General features: G+C 34.3%; 1 protein-coding gene and 2 long non-coding RNA genes across 3 annotated transcripts; 1 reads left to right on the top strand and 2 right to left on the bottom strand.

Moving 5' to 3' along the window:
• Positions 1-1,524, top strand: LOC143561812 (uncharacterized). The gene is made up of 3 exons (XM_077049786.1): positions 1-73; positions 203-279; positions 907-1,524. The coding sequence occupies exons 1-3, from the start codon at positions 1-3 to the stop codon at positions 1,522-1,524; spliced, it is 768 nt and encodes a 255-aa protein (XP_076905901.1).
• Positions 1,525-10,102: 8,578 nt separating this feature from the next.
• On the bottom strand, positions 10,103-10,890 carry LOC143561806 (uncharacterized). Its single transcript, XR_013140379.1, has 3 exons — positions 10,816-10,890; positions 10,630-10,728; positions 10,103-10,220 (listed from the first exon to the last, which is right to left on the bottom strand). It is a non-coding gene; the product is annotated as an uncharacterized LOC143561806 (long non-coding RNA).
• Positions 10,891-15,637: 4,747 nt separating this feature from the next.
• LOC143561805 (uncharacterized) lies at positions 15,638-16,186 on the bottom strand. The gene is made up of 3 exons (XR_013140378.1): positions 15,979-16,186; positions 15,807-15,898; positions 15,638-15,727 (listed from the first exon to the last, which is right to left on the bottom strand). It is a non-coding gene; the product is annotated as an uncharacterized LOC143561805 (long non-coding RNA).

Below are 16,186 nucleotides of genomic sequence, written 5' to 3'. Positions count from 1 at the left end.
ATGTCGGGCTCGGGTTACGATAATATCAACACACAACCGGAGCCGGCTAAACCCGCAGAACAATCCCAAAAAGGTAAGGAAGAAAACCGGAGAAGCGGGATTGGTGAAGCTCAAGATAAAATTTAACGAATTGTCAAGTACCCTCCTCTCGATGGTGAAGCTTGACATACAAAAAATCGGTTAAAGAGTTTGGCATTTCTAGATAAAGACTTTAGCCACATACCGCTATCCGATCAAGCGATAATGGAGGAAGAAAAAGATTATATTCGGAAGAAATTGGTGGAAAAAAATAAAAACGCTATTTTTATGTATTTTAAATTTATGTTTTTATTTTCCATTTTATTTATGTTTTAATGAAGTATTTTAATTTTTATTTGTGTGTATAACCAAAAAAAAATCAATCAAGCCTCTGATCAAGCCCCAGATCACCTGGACCACTACACCCTGTGGGGCTTGGTTGAGGGGCTTGATCTTGTGTCACATCAACGCCTACGTGGCGCAAATATATTGGATCACTTGGGGCTCAACCAGGCCCCACTACCCTTAGCCTAATCAAGTAATCAACGCCCTTTTATCTTTGAAACCAAAAGTTGGCAACTTGTGGATTACATTTTGTCAATAGCAATATTTCCTCCGATTAAATAGGGATTAATCAATCCAATCCATCCACCTTTGAAACATGTTCATGATAATTGATTAACCCCCATTATGTTTCACCTTTAATGTAATCGACATCGTATTTGTTTTCGATTGCATTTAGGTTGTCCAATCTTTCCAAATTTCTTGTCTCCAACTGCATTACATAATCGAACCCTATTAACATTTTGTTTAATACGTTTAATTCATTTTATATGTTTTGTATGATCATTTATATCAAATATTAATTGTTGTTTTGATGATTTATAGGCCAGGAACTTGCGGTTGGAGATGTCCGGTGGTTTTGGGGAGACGGCAAGCAAGCCAACCCAAAGCTCATCGTTCTCAAACAATAACGGTTCCAACAATGGCGACGGTGGAAACTTTGATTGCAGCATATGTTTGGATTTAGCTCAAGATCCGATCGTAACATTATGCGGCCACCTCTTTTGCTGGCCATGCATATATCAATGGCTTAATTATCACTCACATTCCAATGAATGCCCCCTTTGTAAAGCCTTCATACAAGAGGAACAATTAATCCCATTATACGGTAGAGGAACAAGTTCGTCGGATTCGCGATCTAAATCCCTTCATGGCGACAATATTCCAAACCGTCCCACAGGCCAGCGACCGGAGCCAGGCCCACCACCAGATAGGAACCAGCTTTTGCAACATGGGACTGGATTTATAGGTGGTTTTGGGCCTGCAATTACTGCAAGTTTTGGGAACATTACGTTGTCATTTGGTGGTTTTATTCCTTCAATCTTCAATGTTCAGATGCATACATTAAATTATGGAGGTTTTCATGCATTTCAGAGGGAACAGCGTCATGAAGTGTCACCGCTTTTGATTGTTGGTCTTCTTTTTTTGTGTGCTCTACTTTAGGAATGAGGTAAATTAGCTAACGGTGGTCGGATTATTGGTCTTTATTATTTGTTTGTGTAAGTGTTGTGTATCTTCAAAAGTTTTTGTGCAAGGATATGTAACAAACATTGTAAGAATATGATATGATAGCACTGTTGATGATTGAGGAATTGTAATAAGGTATATATATTAGACAAACTCAAAACATACAGTTTTAGAACATGTAATCTTGCCTAGACACATGCACGGCATGAGATCATCTTTCTTCTCAATCAGAACCAAATGTAAATATTATTTTTTTTCCAAAATAGCAAGTGTTGACCCAAATTCATTTAAACTCGAACCCACTTTGATCCAAAATCCAATTTGACGTGAACCAGTTTCAACCCACCTCGTTTTGCCAGTGCATGGCAGGCATTTTGGATCAGCAATTTAAAACCTAGGTTTGCTCAATTGCATGTCCATTATATTATTGAATTGTTCATACTATTCATAACTCTACATTTCACAAACATTTGTGGTAAAAGACCTTAGCCTAAGTCTTTGGCTTGATCTACGTACCGGTATCTGATGTGCTGAATGGGCGATATAACAATCAAGTGTGATCAATCTTTCTCTTCATCTTGAAGCTGATTATAACATGACAGAAAAAACTCATGGATTGTAAAATTATAACTATGGGGAAGGTCATGTTTAAGTTACATATTATGCCAACAGAAACATATTATGGTGCTTAAACCTGACAACAATGCTTCCATCATCATGACACTAAGACCATCACCAATGCAAAATATGTAAATGCATGTCACGTCATCTACTATGCCCATTCTCATTCCTTCCACTCATTCTTTTTCATCATTTTCTCTCTTATTTCCCCTCACAACATCACAAGTGCATGCACTTGGCCAAGGATTTTTATACACTTTCTCTCGTCTCTCTCCTCCTCATCATCCATATCACAAATGCAACCTAAATGCATTGCATTGGGTTTGGTCTAAGGCCATGAGGGCAACACGTACTGCATGGAACATGATCGCTTGTCACGACCTTTCCGTCCACTGGTCATGGGTCTCGTAACTTTAATCCTTTTAATCCTGGCCAGATGCCCATAGTTACGCATGTCTAAAGTTTGAGCCTTTCAATCTTGTTTTCATAACAGTTTGCAACTTTTGAATCATCTCGACTTCAATTTGGGTAGTGCTTTGAATCTTGGGCCAAATAGCAAGGGGTTGAGTTGGTCTTTTAAAAAACGGTTCCGACATTCGTATGGGGAGGGGAATTGAGTACTATGTGCATTGCATCTGAGTATTTTTATTTAACAGCTAAATATTCCTTTATTTCATGGAGATTGAACCCTTGACCACCAAATTCACACTCAAACCACCTTATCACCCCACCAAAGTAAAAATGGCACATACTGAGTATCTAGGAATATTAAATTATAGTGGTTATACGAGTGAAATAAATTGGAATCTAAAGGATCAAAAGTTAATGTGTGGGTCGAATCACAATAGATTGTACAACCTTTGGTCCTAACTATCTTAGAATTGATGACCCTTCTAGTGAAACTGGGTTAAACCTATCTAAGCGGCTACTCCGTCCACTTTTCATTTAATAATTTATGTAGAAACTTGTAATTCTACCAAACAAAATCCGGTTAAAATAATTTTTTCAAACGCATGGTGACCTACAACCATTAGCACCCGCGTAATATTTTTTTGGTTTTTCATGCCTTAACCGGCATCATTTGTTATTACTAAGGGTCAATCAATCAATCAATCATACCCAATTAAGTCCCACCAACATTCAAGCTATAAGTAGGGTCCGGGGAGGGTGTGATGTAGGCACACCGTACCTCTATCTAACGGGATAAAGAGGTAGCTTCCAAAGAGACCCTCAGCTCTGTAATACATATGTATAAGACAATATAAAGTGAATGCAATAATAATAATAAGACAGAATTACAGAAATTGTCCTTTATGTTTGTACCGAATTTCAGTGGTTGTCCTTTATCTTTAAAAGTAACATATTTTGTACTTTACGTTTCAAAATGTTACATTGTTTGTCCTTTTGGCCTAACCCAGTTAGTTTTTCTCGTTAAGTTAGGTCATGTGCGTTGCACATGAAGGCAAATTCGTCAATTACCAATTTAATTATAAATATTTTAATAAAAAAAATACAAATTAAATAACCTGAATTAATTTAACCCAACCCGTCCCCCCTTCTTCCTCCCTTGCCTGATTCCGAGCTCCTCTCCGACGAGCCGCGGCCGTCGGAGCCGCCTTCTCCGATGAAAACCATCTCCACTCCCATAGAAACCACCACCAACAACATCATCTACCATTGAAACAATCCTTACCACCGCATGCCACAACCACCAATCCACCATCACACCTTCACCGTGGTTCGCCACCAGATCCACCAACCTCCAGATCCCCAATTATAACCCTGCATCTTCAAATCCACCGTCACAACCACGGACCACAAATTAAACAACATTAATTCACCATCACATCCTCAAATCCACCATCCTTCAAACAAAGAAACAAATGAGAGAAATTAGACCAGCAGCAACATTAATTACAAAACTTTATGATATATGGTTCCGATGGACGGTGGAGAACGATGGTGGAGGTGTAGTATTGTTCCGATGGACGGCGATGATGGCGCTTGAACGATGGTGGAGGCGTAGCGTGTTCCGATGATGACGGCGGCTGTTCCGATGGACTGTGATGATGGTGTTTGAACGATGGTGGACGCGTAGCGTGTTTCGGTGATGACGGCGGTTGGACTGTGGTTGTCTTCAGAGAGAGAAAGAGGAGAGAGAGAGAGAGTTGAGAGAGAAAGTCTATATTATGTGTTTTTATCTCAGATTAGGCATTGTTGGTGGTAGTGGAGATGTCGTCGGAGAAGACAACGGCTCGTCGGAGAAGACGGCGGCTCGCCGGAGAAGAAGCTAGGTGGCAGACAAGGGAGGAAGACGGGGGTGGGTTGGGTTAATTTAAATATATATATATATATATATATATCAAATTGTTTACTTTGTTTTTTTATTAAAATGTCTATAATTAGATAAGTAAATTTACGAATTTACCTCATGTGCAACAACTTAACGAGAAAAACTAACTGGGTTAGGCCAAAAGGACAAACGGTGTAATATTTCGAAACGTAAAGTACAAATTATGTTACTTTTAAAGATAAAGGACAGCCACTGAAATTTGTGCAAACATAAAGGACAATTTATGTAATTCTGTCTAATAATAATAATAATAATAATAATAATAATAAAAACAATAATAGTAATAATAAAATAATAATAATAATACTATATGATGTGTGACCAAAATAAGGTAATTAGAAGTTTTAAGGTGCTCATTTCTCTCTAAAAATCTTTAACTTTAATCCTACTTCTCCAAGAATTCTTATCTCCAACCATGTCCTCAGAGAGGTTTTGGTCTATCAAATCACGCCTAATCCTCTCATCCCAAGTCAATTTAGGTCGTCTTCTACCTCTCCTCCCCTCTATAGTCATGTTTTCTACGAATCTAACAGGATTCGTCGAATATCTTCTCTTCACATGTAACCATATATACCCTTATGATTACTAAGGGTATATATGCTTATGTTGTTGACCAGATTTAAAGATTTTTTTATTGACTATAGAGAAAGGTAGATGCAAAGAAACCAAACATGTATCATAGATTGCTCCAAATGTTGTAGCATACATATTATAATGCTCAGGCATGTGCATAACCCATGCCAGGGCATAGCCAACCATTTTGGTGGATTCAAGCGTTTAAAAAGTTGGGCTTTTAAAGCAATAATTTGATTCGTACTTTTTTTTTCTTTTTGTTGTTGCTGTTTTGCATCACATTCAATTCTGTTCATAAGTTAAACATTAAAAAAATAGTCTCGTTAACTCAATTTTATAATATAAGCTTGACAATATTTGATTTAATTTTCTTTTAAAAAACCAACAAACACGGGTTGGAACACAATATGAAAATAACTTAATTGGAGATAATGAAAACATCGTGGACAACACATGGACAATTTAAACGTAGGAATTTAGAAGTATAACGTGTTCATATATCATCCTAATTATAAGAAATAATGAGTTTCTTTATATTACTAATAATGTAATGTTGAATTTTCATCTTCTAAAGTTAGAATTTATTTTATTTAATTATTATTATTTTTTTACTACAATTAAAAACACATTCAGGTTATTAGTGATACAAGCTTTATTTAAGATAAATGAAATCTAGTAAAGTAACTAATGGATTAATTATGCTCCCTCTTAAATAATTAAGACTTAAAAAAAGTTGTTCAGTTGGATAGAGATTCAATATATCCCTGGATGACCTAGAATCACACAACACTTTTTACCACTAGACTAGAGTGGCATTGATGTTAAACGTATCAACTTAAATGGGAGCCCAAAAACCTTTGGAGGCCCAAAGCCTTTGGAGGTTCAAAGCCTTAGCTTGAGTTTGATATATTAACGGGCCGACCTGACCCATGCTATAAACTCGCCACTAGGGATTGATTTTCTCCATGAAAGATTAATGTGAAGTCAGGGCCGGCTCAACGTACTCGGAGACCTAAAATAACTAGAATGTCGAGGCATTTTTATTTTCTTTTTTATGCGTATAGCGCTAGAGAGTATGCAAGAATTATAGAATATAGATGATATGCCGTGATAATGGATATGAAACGCTTGTGGCTCATCGTTGAGTTACTAACTATAAAAGAACTATACTTTCAAAATCTCATAACATATAAATCACATTTAAGATGGAGGCCCTATAAATCTAGAGGCCTAAAGCGATTGCCTCATTTAGTTTACCTACGAGACGACCCTGTGTAAAGTATATGTGTGTTCAAAATTGAAGTAATAAATGCGGGAGCATCCTGGTAATGAGGATGTTAATGAGTGCCACTTTGTACACACTACACACAAATAATAAAACCAACAATATAAAAAAAACCTAAGTTACTAAAAATGTTTTATACTTCCTTTTTTTCTCTGTCATGGTTTGAAAAACACAAATTTCAAGGTAAATTAACTGATTACTTTTTTTTATTATCAAATACCAATAACGCAATTGGAAATTGTATCTATCAATATTGTTTATTAATGTTAGTTGGGCGTGTTTAAGTGTAAACCTAAAAATTGGCTAATAAATTTTGAAAGTACACATTTGTAATGAGAATAATAAAAAAGGTTATATGGACATTTTTAATGGAACGGATGGAGTAATTATTACTTTTGTAGTTATGAAATGTTTTTTCACTTTATTTCGCGTTCCCGGCCACTTGTTCTCAAGCAAGTTGATCATTCGATTAATTTATTGATCCCAAATCGTTCTTCCTCACTTGAAAAGAAACACATCTCCAAGTTATTGGAGCAAATCAAATTTTAGTTGATGCCGTCTCATTTCTCTGCCTTTATAAATTAATTTATTCGTTGTACCTTGGGTTCACATTTTCATTCATCATCAATGTTGTGGATCTTTCGATACGTTTACTGTAGGAACATAGTTGACGCTAGTACGTAGCAACTAGTTTCTCGATTGCCTTCGTTCTTTTCATCATTTGTTTCCTTGATTTCTTGACTTTCCAACATGCTATCGTATTTTGTCACCTCCAAGTTCATTTATGGTCACATATTCTATCGCTTGAAATAATGCATCACTATCATTACAAGATTTATCAGTTTCATCTTTAAGAATTATCATCAATACAAACATTCTTCTTGACTTCTTGTCACATAAGAATTCAGAATAAGTGATGAACCTCCTCAAGCTAACAAGATGCCGATAGCTATGATTAGTGCTATCAACACCTCATTTGCTATGATGATATTTCAAATAACACCATAAGTACCCTCATGATTTTTATGGACGTTTTCGCCATCTATGATCAAGGCATATGGATCTTCAACGATTATGTCAAGTTTGTTCGCGTTAGATCCCGTTAATAGAGATTGATCCCTTAACACACGTCACAATCCATCAACCCCACGATCTCATTATAGAAACAAGGAGTTGATTTACTCCAACAAACAAGACATTAGGATAATAATGAGCCCTAGTATCAATTGATGTAGGACATAAGTGAGGAAAAATTATGTATCGGATGGTTCCATAAACGTCTAGATAAAACTTAAGTGAGAAAAGTATTATTACCACAAGTCAAAAGTTTTTTTTTTAAATATTACATTTGAATCTACATTTATAGGCCACACTTATAACCGGAACATTAAGTTATGTGCAAACCAGTGTTTTAAAAACCGGTTTAAACCGGTCGGTCCGGATTTCGCACAGCAGGCCGGTATTTCGAGTCCGGTATTTTTGGCCGGTTTGCTAGAAAATCGTACCGGCGGTTTTTGCAGTGGCGGATCCAGAAAATTTTTTCACAGGGGTTGGGAATTTTTATGGTCGGTACTAATACAACTGTCGGGTCGAGTCGGGTCATATATATAAAAAAGGATTACCAAACAAAATATTAGATAACAAATATATTAAAGTTGTTCTCTACGAGTTTTCATTTTTTGAAATCTAACCATTACATCATCTACTTTAATATTGACAAGCAAGTCTTTCTAAATGTAACAAATACAACTGTCGCTTAAATTTTCATCACCCATTCGTTTACGCAAATTAGACTTCACATACTTCATCGCCGAAAAGGATCTTTCAACGGTTGCGGTTGCGACGGGTAATACGAGAGCTAACTTTAATAAACGATACACCAATGCAAAGGAATGGTGTTTCTTTGTTTGAACCATTAATTGAGCAAGACTTGCTAAACAATTCAAGTTTTTAAATCGTTTATCTCCTTTCAGATTATCGTTGTATGTCGCGAGTTCAACCGGAAGTCTTCTTTTATTACTTTCATCAAAATCATATGGGTACAACTCGACTAATCGTAATATTTTTGGAATAGAAAATGCCCGAAAATTATCACAATGAGTCAAACAACTCAAAGAAACAAGTAAGTCGGATGTTACCTCGTTAAAACGGTCCCAAACTCTTGGATTTGCAAATCTAGAACCGCATTGAAGCAATCATACTCATAATAGTGGCGATTTTTCATGTTTGTTTTTTTTACATAGTCTAATTATCATAAACCTAAAAATCTAAAAGCCAAACTAAATTAGACATAAATTGAATGTATTATGTTATACCTGGAAGGCTGGAAACAAATTTAATGGACGTGAGGGTTGTTGCCGGTTGGAAACTTGGAAACAATTTGTAGTGCAGTAGTGGAGATGAGATTGTGTGAGAAGATAAGATGTCAAGGTCGACGTGAGATTGGTCAGAATTTCCGATTCCGGTGAGGCGGTGACCGGTGAGATGAAAGGACGAAGTGAGGCAGCAGATGCGGTAAAAAAAATAAATTTTAGAAGTTTGAATGGGATTGGGGTTTGGGCTAAAAATATAGTAGGGTTTGAATTGGGTTTTGGGCTTAAAAATTGGATTGGATATTGAACTAATGGACTTGTTAATATTAAAGTCAAATTTGATAGGAAAAATTATTTATATAACGTTTATATAATTATATATATATATAATTGTCATTGTATTTTTTGTTAGGGTTAGTCTCAAAATCTCATGGGGGTCGTCTCGAAATTATGCAGGGTACAGCTTCAAAGTTTCACATGGGTCGGTGTCAAAATTTTACAGGGGTCGGTCGGGACTTTTTCAAAATATTAACACTAATTTTTTTTTTCACAGGGGACGGGGGACACCCCTCACTAACCAGTGGCTACGCCCCTGGGTTTTTGTCTAAAATACTGGTTTTTACCGGAAAACCGGTTTTATGTCCGAGAAATTTTTGATATTTGCAGCCCATATTTTTTCAAGATTACTTTTAACCCAACAATTAACATTCAAACGTGTAAACTTTATGACTATTTTTTTTTTTAAATTTGCATTATTTTTTTTAATATGGATTAACTTTTAGATTATTTTTTGTTAGGAAATCATTTACTTTTGAGTTATTTTGGATTGATGTTACATTTATAGGAAATTATAAGGTAACTATTCAACCGGTTGAACCTTCTGGTATAACCCGGCTCAACCGGTTGTACCATTTTTTTTTATCTAAAACCAGTACAAGTAAAATACCGGTTTTTAAAACATTGGTGCAAACAATCTACATATTTAGATGAAATAAAAGACTTTAACCGAAATTTTATTTTTGTCTAACTTTAACATAAGTAACATCTAGACTTGATTAAGATAAATAGAACTTAAGTTATTACACTACAATAAAATAGACCATTAATGACGGGTCATGCACGTCATTACGCCAACATGTGTCAAGAAAGGCCATGTCATAAAGAAAAAATTACGCAAATTTGTTTGTCATCTTTTTATGACAAACATTATTGACATCTTTTTTTACATGCGTTTGAGTGTCATGGTTTTTAAGTATTATAAAAAAGAACTTTTTTGGCAGATTTATAATTTCCATATTAAATAATGACAATTAACATCTCATAATACACCAAATATTCGTATATAGCAAAATAATCCATTTCATAACATACTAACAAGCATTCAAAATTAACAATATTTTAAAGTTAACATTTCATTAACATCGATACAAACATTCACTGGAAAATAAAGGATGCCACAAAAGTCGACCATTCTTCACGAATTCCATCAATATCAGCATCGGTGTATTCATTGTTCCCTCCCCCCAGCCTGAGAAAAAAATTAGATTAGTTAAACATCAAGTTAAAATGATTTGTCAAAAAAATGTGGTTAATCACATATTCCATTAAGCAACTTAATAACTTGATCTAGCATATACTATACGACAACTATACAATATCAATAACAAGAGCGGTTTGAGTCTAATTACAACATTAATACTAAGTTTTATCAATCACGTAACATAATAACTTCATATCCTAAGTTCCTAACGGGTTATGGAGACTTATTTATTCTAGGTTTAGGGAAAAAAGTTCCTAACTACATGCCACATTTTGATCAGCATTAATCATCAGCTTTGACCATAAAAAGTCAACATTGACACAATAACTTAAACATATTGGTCATGAATTTACTAAACTAATACAATAATGAAAATATAAAAGGTTGTTGTACATACATTCTCATTGACCAGTATTTCAATTCCTTCATTAACTATCTCTTTCATGAACTTTAACATAAAGTAGTCACATTCGGTGCTTCCCGGTTGACATGGACACTACACAAATACATAACAAATAGTCATTGTTACATGGATTCATATAATGAGGTTAAACCTACTTTCAATAAGGAATTAAATACTCACCCTAGCGTTGACCCAATTGAGTTTTACCCTCGATCCACTTTGTGTATCGTACAAGTTCATTGCACTACAAACATGTTAAGAAATATATCAAATACTAAAACATAATGTTTCCATAATTTTTATTACTTACCCATCGATATTTTGCTTCAACTGCGAGTTAACCATTCTTGGCCTTAGAGAATCAAGGTAATAGTAAGTCATTGTTTTCTGTGCAGTATGCCCAACGCCCAATGATTTCTAAAAATTCAAAAACCAAATTTAGTTAAATAAAAAATAAAACTAATAAAACTTAGATTTTGGTTTGGATGGTTTTGATAATTAGACCAGGGATTGTAGGGAATCAAGATGATATCATTGTCCTTTCTGTTAAACAACCGATTTGCAATGTATCGACTTGCATCATCAATATTTATTAACTATGATTTATGTTCATGTGGCGAGGCTGTAGTCGAGCTCACAAAAAAAATTCTATGATTTCTTTTTGACCCGTTGCTGATTTGCTCAAATTAGTGCTTGATAAGATGCAAAAATTAAATTTATTGAATAAATTGTGTTTTATGAACAATTATTTAAATAACATTTAAGCACTTACATCATATAAGTTATAATGACAAAACTGGTAATCTCCTGCAATGTATAAACTCTTTCAAAATCATCCGTAGGTAGGCATATGGAACTCTCGTACCCAAAGAGATCATCTTCACACCGCAATTTTATATAATCAACCTTTGAAAATTTTGCATCAACCATCATTGCAATTATTTTGAAAACACCACTTTTCTCAATTCTTATCCCTGTATTCCTCCATGCTCTGTCATCTTTTTTTGCATGATCACATTCTCATTCTTCTTTTCTTTTCTTTTCCTTTCTCTTTTTTATTTTCCATTCTCTCTTCATCCTTGTTTCTTTTCTCTATCTTTTCTTTTCCAAGCTCGTTTCCTTTGCTATTCTTTTTATTTTCCATCCTCTTGTTATGTTGGTTGTTCATTTTCTTTTCCATTCTCATCATCAATTTCTTTTAGCCGTTTTGCATTTTTTTCCCATTGGTACTTTTAGTGACATTTGTGACAAAACGAGGTACACCTTATTCACTACGTAGCGAGTGAACAACTAATCGGATATTTCGTAGTGCTAAAACGAGTAACCAAACGGTACTGGTTATGACCCGTATATATACGGGGGGTTGTATATAAGTGATATATACATTATAGTGACTACCATATTCATACTAAGACCCTAGTACGTACAAAACCATTTAAACGAAAAGAGTTCGTTTAACTGTACGCAATAAACTTAAACGTGGTCGTTATTACCAAAACAAGCATTATATCATCACTCAAGTCGAAAAAGACTTATAGAACACTTATATAAGATGGTTTAAGAAATCCTTGAAAATATTTTGGATTTTTACAACGAGTTAGTACGTTATTCTTAATTTACAAAAATTAGCTGAAAAACACTCGTTTTTGCGCTGTTTATCAAACCCGAACTATTTTTCTCACGAAAACCGTACTAACTTTGGAACCAAGATTTGACTTTCGGCGCGCAAAAATAGGCACGTGGGCCAAAAGAGAGGCCCAATGGGCCCCTCCCTTCTTCCGGCCACAAATAATGGGGAACCCCCCCTTTATATTTTGACTTAACTATGTTGTTTTTTCTTGATGTTTCCACATTACAAACTAAACAACAAAACAACCAGCTCTGTTCTTGAACTTTTATAGCCGAAACCATTAAGGTATGGGTCAAATTAACAAGTTTTAATATTGTTTTTGATAAGTTATAATCATAAAAACGTGTTTTGATTAGTATAAAACATGTTTAACCATCTAAAATATTTTAAAATCACCTAAAATCATGTTTTGATCTAAAAATGATTATAAAGCAGAAACATATGATTTTTGACCAAAACACGGATTAAAACGTTTTTATTACGTTTTTACGGTTTGAAAACTCGATTTCAAACCTTAACCGAAACACTAATTTACAAGACTTTTTGATTGATTTTGGATGCTTGATTTTATGTAATATGACCTGTAGACATACTAACTTGAGAAACAAGAACTCGGAGAGGCGAGAAAATGACCAAAACTCTAAGAAAATCCACAATGGTAATAACTCAATTATCGTTTAGGGCTGTTTAGTATTAGATTGTGATGAGCTTGTTGTTATCCTATGAAACTCTCCAGGATCATTGGGGACCATATAAGCGAGTCCCTATCCAGATTTGGTAATTTTTTGATAAACAGAGAATATTTAGCAGTTTTATTACTGTTTATTGAGGATATATTATGAAAAATAGTTAAAATATGGGAAAATTTTGTATATTTTGTGGAGAACTCAGAAATACAGAAAATTTGGGATCAATGGAGAAGTCTATGTATGGTTCGAGCATTTTCGTTTAATCGGGTTTTAACAGCCGAATCATGAACAAAAAGGCTTTTTGATAAATGAGTAAGTTCTGGAAATTTTATAGAGGTTCTTTGATGATATTTTGACTATTCAGAAAATTTATTGGATTTTTCGGAGATCTTTTGCTATAAACGGGTGATTTATCAGTTAATTATAGCACATAAAATGAATTCTTATAAATAAATAACTAGTTGTAAAAATTCTGGAAATATTTTTATAAAACTCTGAAGATTTTAATTTGTTTGTAAGAAAATTCCCATAATTTATACATAATTATATAACTATTTATAATAATTTAAATATTTAAATAATATATGTTTTGACAAAACCGACAGCATTATGTTTAATGAACTGGCTGATAGGTCAAAACATCAAAAGTGGTCAAATATCATAATTTTGAATGAATTGATAAAAAAAACTTTTTAAGAAATTTGCGGATAATTCGGGTGGATTGTACGCGTTTTATACAATCAAACACGTTTAAAAACGGAGACGAACCCCGCGAGCAATCCAGATACTGAAACCTTAAATTTCTTTTATAAATCAAATCATTTTATCAAGCATTATTTTCACTTAAGTTTGTGTGAGCCTACCTATTTTTGAAACTCGTACACAATCAACCTTTCCAGGCACGGGAAACGGTGAAACTGAGCCAATACTGGTTTTAGACACTTCATATCGTACATCGTCACAATCTAAGACTATTGATATGTTATGGGCGTAACAGCCATACCCAAACTTTATATAAAACCCGATTCAGTTTAAAGATTGCACTAGTATTAAAAATAAGATACCGATTATAGGGATTGAGCTATAATCGAGGTATACCACTTACATAAGTGTATTACCGATATTGTGTTACGATAAGGTGAGCTTCATAACCCCACTTTTTAAACTGTTTTATAAACATTTGGGGTGGAAAACATTTTATATATACCTATTTAATGTGGAAAAGTTTTATATTTTATGATTTGAATTATCTAAGTGCTAACACTTGAAAGGCCTCTCACACGAGTGATTAACTAGCCGGGGTGTGACACTTCAGCATTTGAGGTGTCTGTTACATTCCCGTATTACGCTTCCGCGTTTACCTAGTCGGGGTGTGACACTTTTGGCACCACTTTTTCCTACAAAAAGAAAATTGATTCGACATTTTATTTTTACAAATCCGAGACAATTCCAGCAAAGAACAAAATACCAAATTTGGGGATCAAAACAAGTAAACAACATGCAAAATTCATTAGTTCAACATACATGTTATTAAAGGTTGTCTATAAATATGTTAAGGAAACTGAATTGGTTTGATTGACCAAGGAACTAATGAGTTCATTAGCCCAACAGACAATCAGGTTCAGTACTCAATTCCATGTATAAATATCATATTTTTCTTTATAGTTAATGCTTTGCGAAGTGTTCATCCTATATATGAAAACCACCAATTGTACTTACCAAGTCAGGGCATCGAATAACTAAATGTCTTGGCCAACTTAGTATGAAGCCAACCACATCTTTGACCTTGTCAATGAACTCTTCTTCAATTGGAACCGGTAGTAAAACGTCTCCTAGTAGACATATTTACATTATGACTTCAATGTTCTCACTTATTATATGAAGGTAAAAAGTAAGATCCAAATTTCTAAAAAATGTGAAACTATGAATATAAAGCGGTAATATAACGCTAATATTTTTCGTAATACCTAAGAAACTATAATCCACAATGGATCCTTTAAAGTCTAAATGTTGCATTATCAACCACAAGATAACGCGAATTGTCCTACAAATATACGATATTAGTTGCAATGAATTATGATAAAACATAAAGATATTATATTAAAAAGAAACCCTTGTACCCAAGACTTACAGGTGATTCTTGATCAAGTGGTTCATTTTCAAACTCTTCTTCATGCCCCCCCCCCCCCCCCCCCGGGAACTTGTAGCTTAAGAAACACTATGTGTACTTTTTTTAAGTTTCTCTAGCTCATATTCAAGTTTGTTGAACCGTTCATTTGTTTTCTTTTGCTCAGTATCCAAATACTGCTTAACAGTCTTGGATATAAAAAAATATATGTCTTGTGTTACAAACTTGCACATTCCGCGCACATGTCCACGTTGTTCCTTAGTACCCTAGGGCCTCAGTGAGCACATCATGTGTTCCACATGATTCATAATGTCCCGACTGATGTAGTTCATCCTATAATTGAGATAAATTAAAAATTAAAGAGACCTTTCCATAAAAAAGAGTAAATGTTACCACATAAGATGTAACCTTTTTTAAAGCCAAGTTAGGCGTAGGCCTGTTTACGATCAAATGTCCATCTAGCTATTAAGAGTGGGCCCTAATTTGTTTTATGTTACTTCTTTTATTAATTATAATTATATAGGGCCAATGCCCAGTTTTGCCCAGACCCCGTGCTTCATCAAAATCTCATGTTTACTTTTTTCTTGCTTCTTTCCACAACGTTGCCCTATCAATCTCCTCTTCTTTCTTGCCGGTTTGTTGCATCTAAATTATCAAGTTTACAAAAAGGAATTAACACGAGAAAACAAATATAAGTAAACTATTCGATTAATTTAATTCATACAATTTCAATAGTAAGTCCAATATATCCCTTTCTGCTCAAATGATGGTTGTATTATTATGTTCGCGAACTTCTTTAGCTTTCTTACTTTTATCCTGCACTAGAAACATTAAACTGTCATGCATGTTTCTAAAACTTAGTGATCTTTGAAACATACACGAAAAATTTAACTAACCTGCCACTTTTTTGAAAGTTTTTATGCTACGAAAAGTTTCCAATCTTCTTTTGTTAAGAACCGATACATAGTAGGAGGAATAAGCAATGCCTTTGGGTCATTTCTTTTTGGCTCAATGAAGTTTTGGTATAGTTTATGTTTGAAGTTTCTCCATTTTGTCGCAATTGATTGAAGAGTTCGCTTTCGGCTATTTGGATCAAGTACAAAA

Source organism: Bidens hawaiensis, unplaced genomic scaffold (assembly GCF_021521415.1).
Source record: "Bidens hawaiensis isolate Kalapana, Puna unplaced genomic scaffold, B.hawaiensis_p1.1 tig00020802_1, whole genome shotgun sequence".
In the NCBI taxonomy this organism is placed as follows: Eukaryota; Viridiplantae; Streptophyta; class Magnoliopsida; order Asterales; family Asteraceae; genus Bidens; species Bidens hawaiensis.
Note: the sequence above shows the minus strand (reverse complement) of the source record. Positions and strands in the feature narration are given on the sequence as shown.

Coding starts and splice junctions, on each gene's coding strand:
- LOC143561812 (XM_077049786.1), top strand. CDS start 1: ATGTCGGGCTCGGGTTACGATAATATCAACACACAACCGGAGCCGGCT. Junction 74..202: donor CGCAGAACAATCCCAAAAAG/GTAAGGAAGAAA, acceptor TGGCATTTCTAG/ATAAAGACTTTAGCCACATA. Junction 280..906: donor ATTATATTCGGAAGAAATTG/GTGGAAAAAAAT, acceptor GATGATTTATAG/GCCAGGAACTTGCGGTTGGA.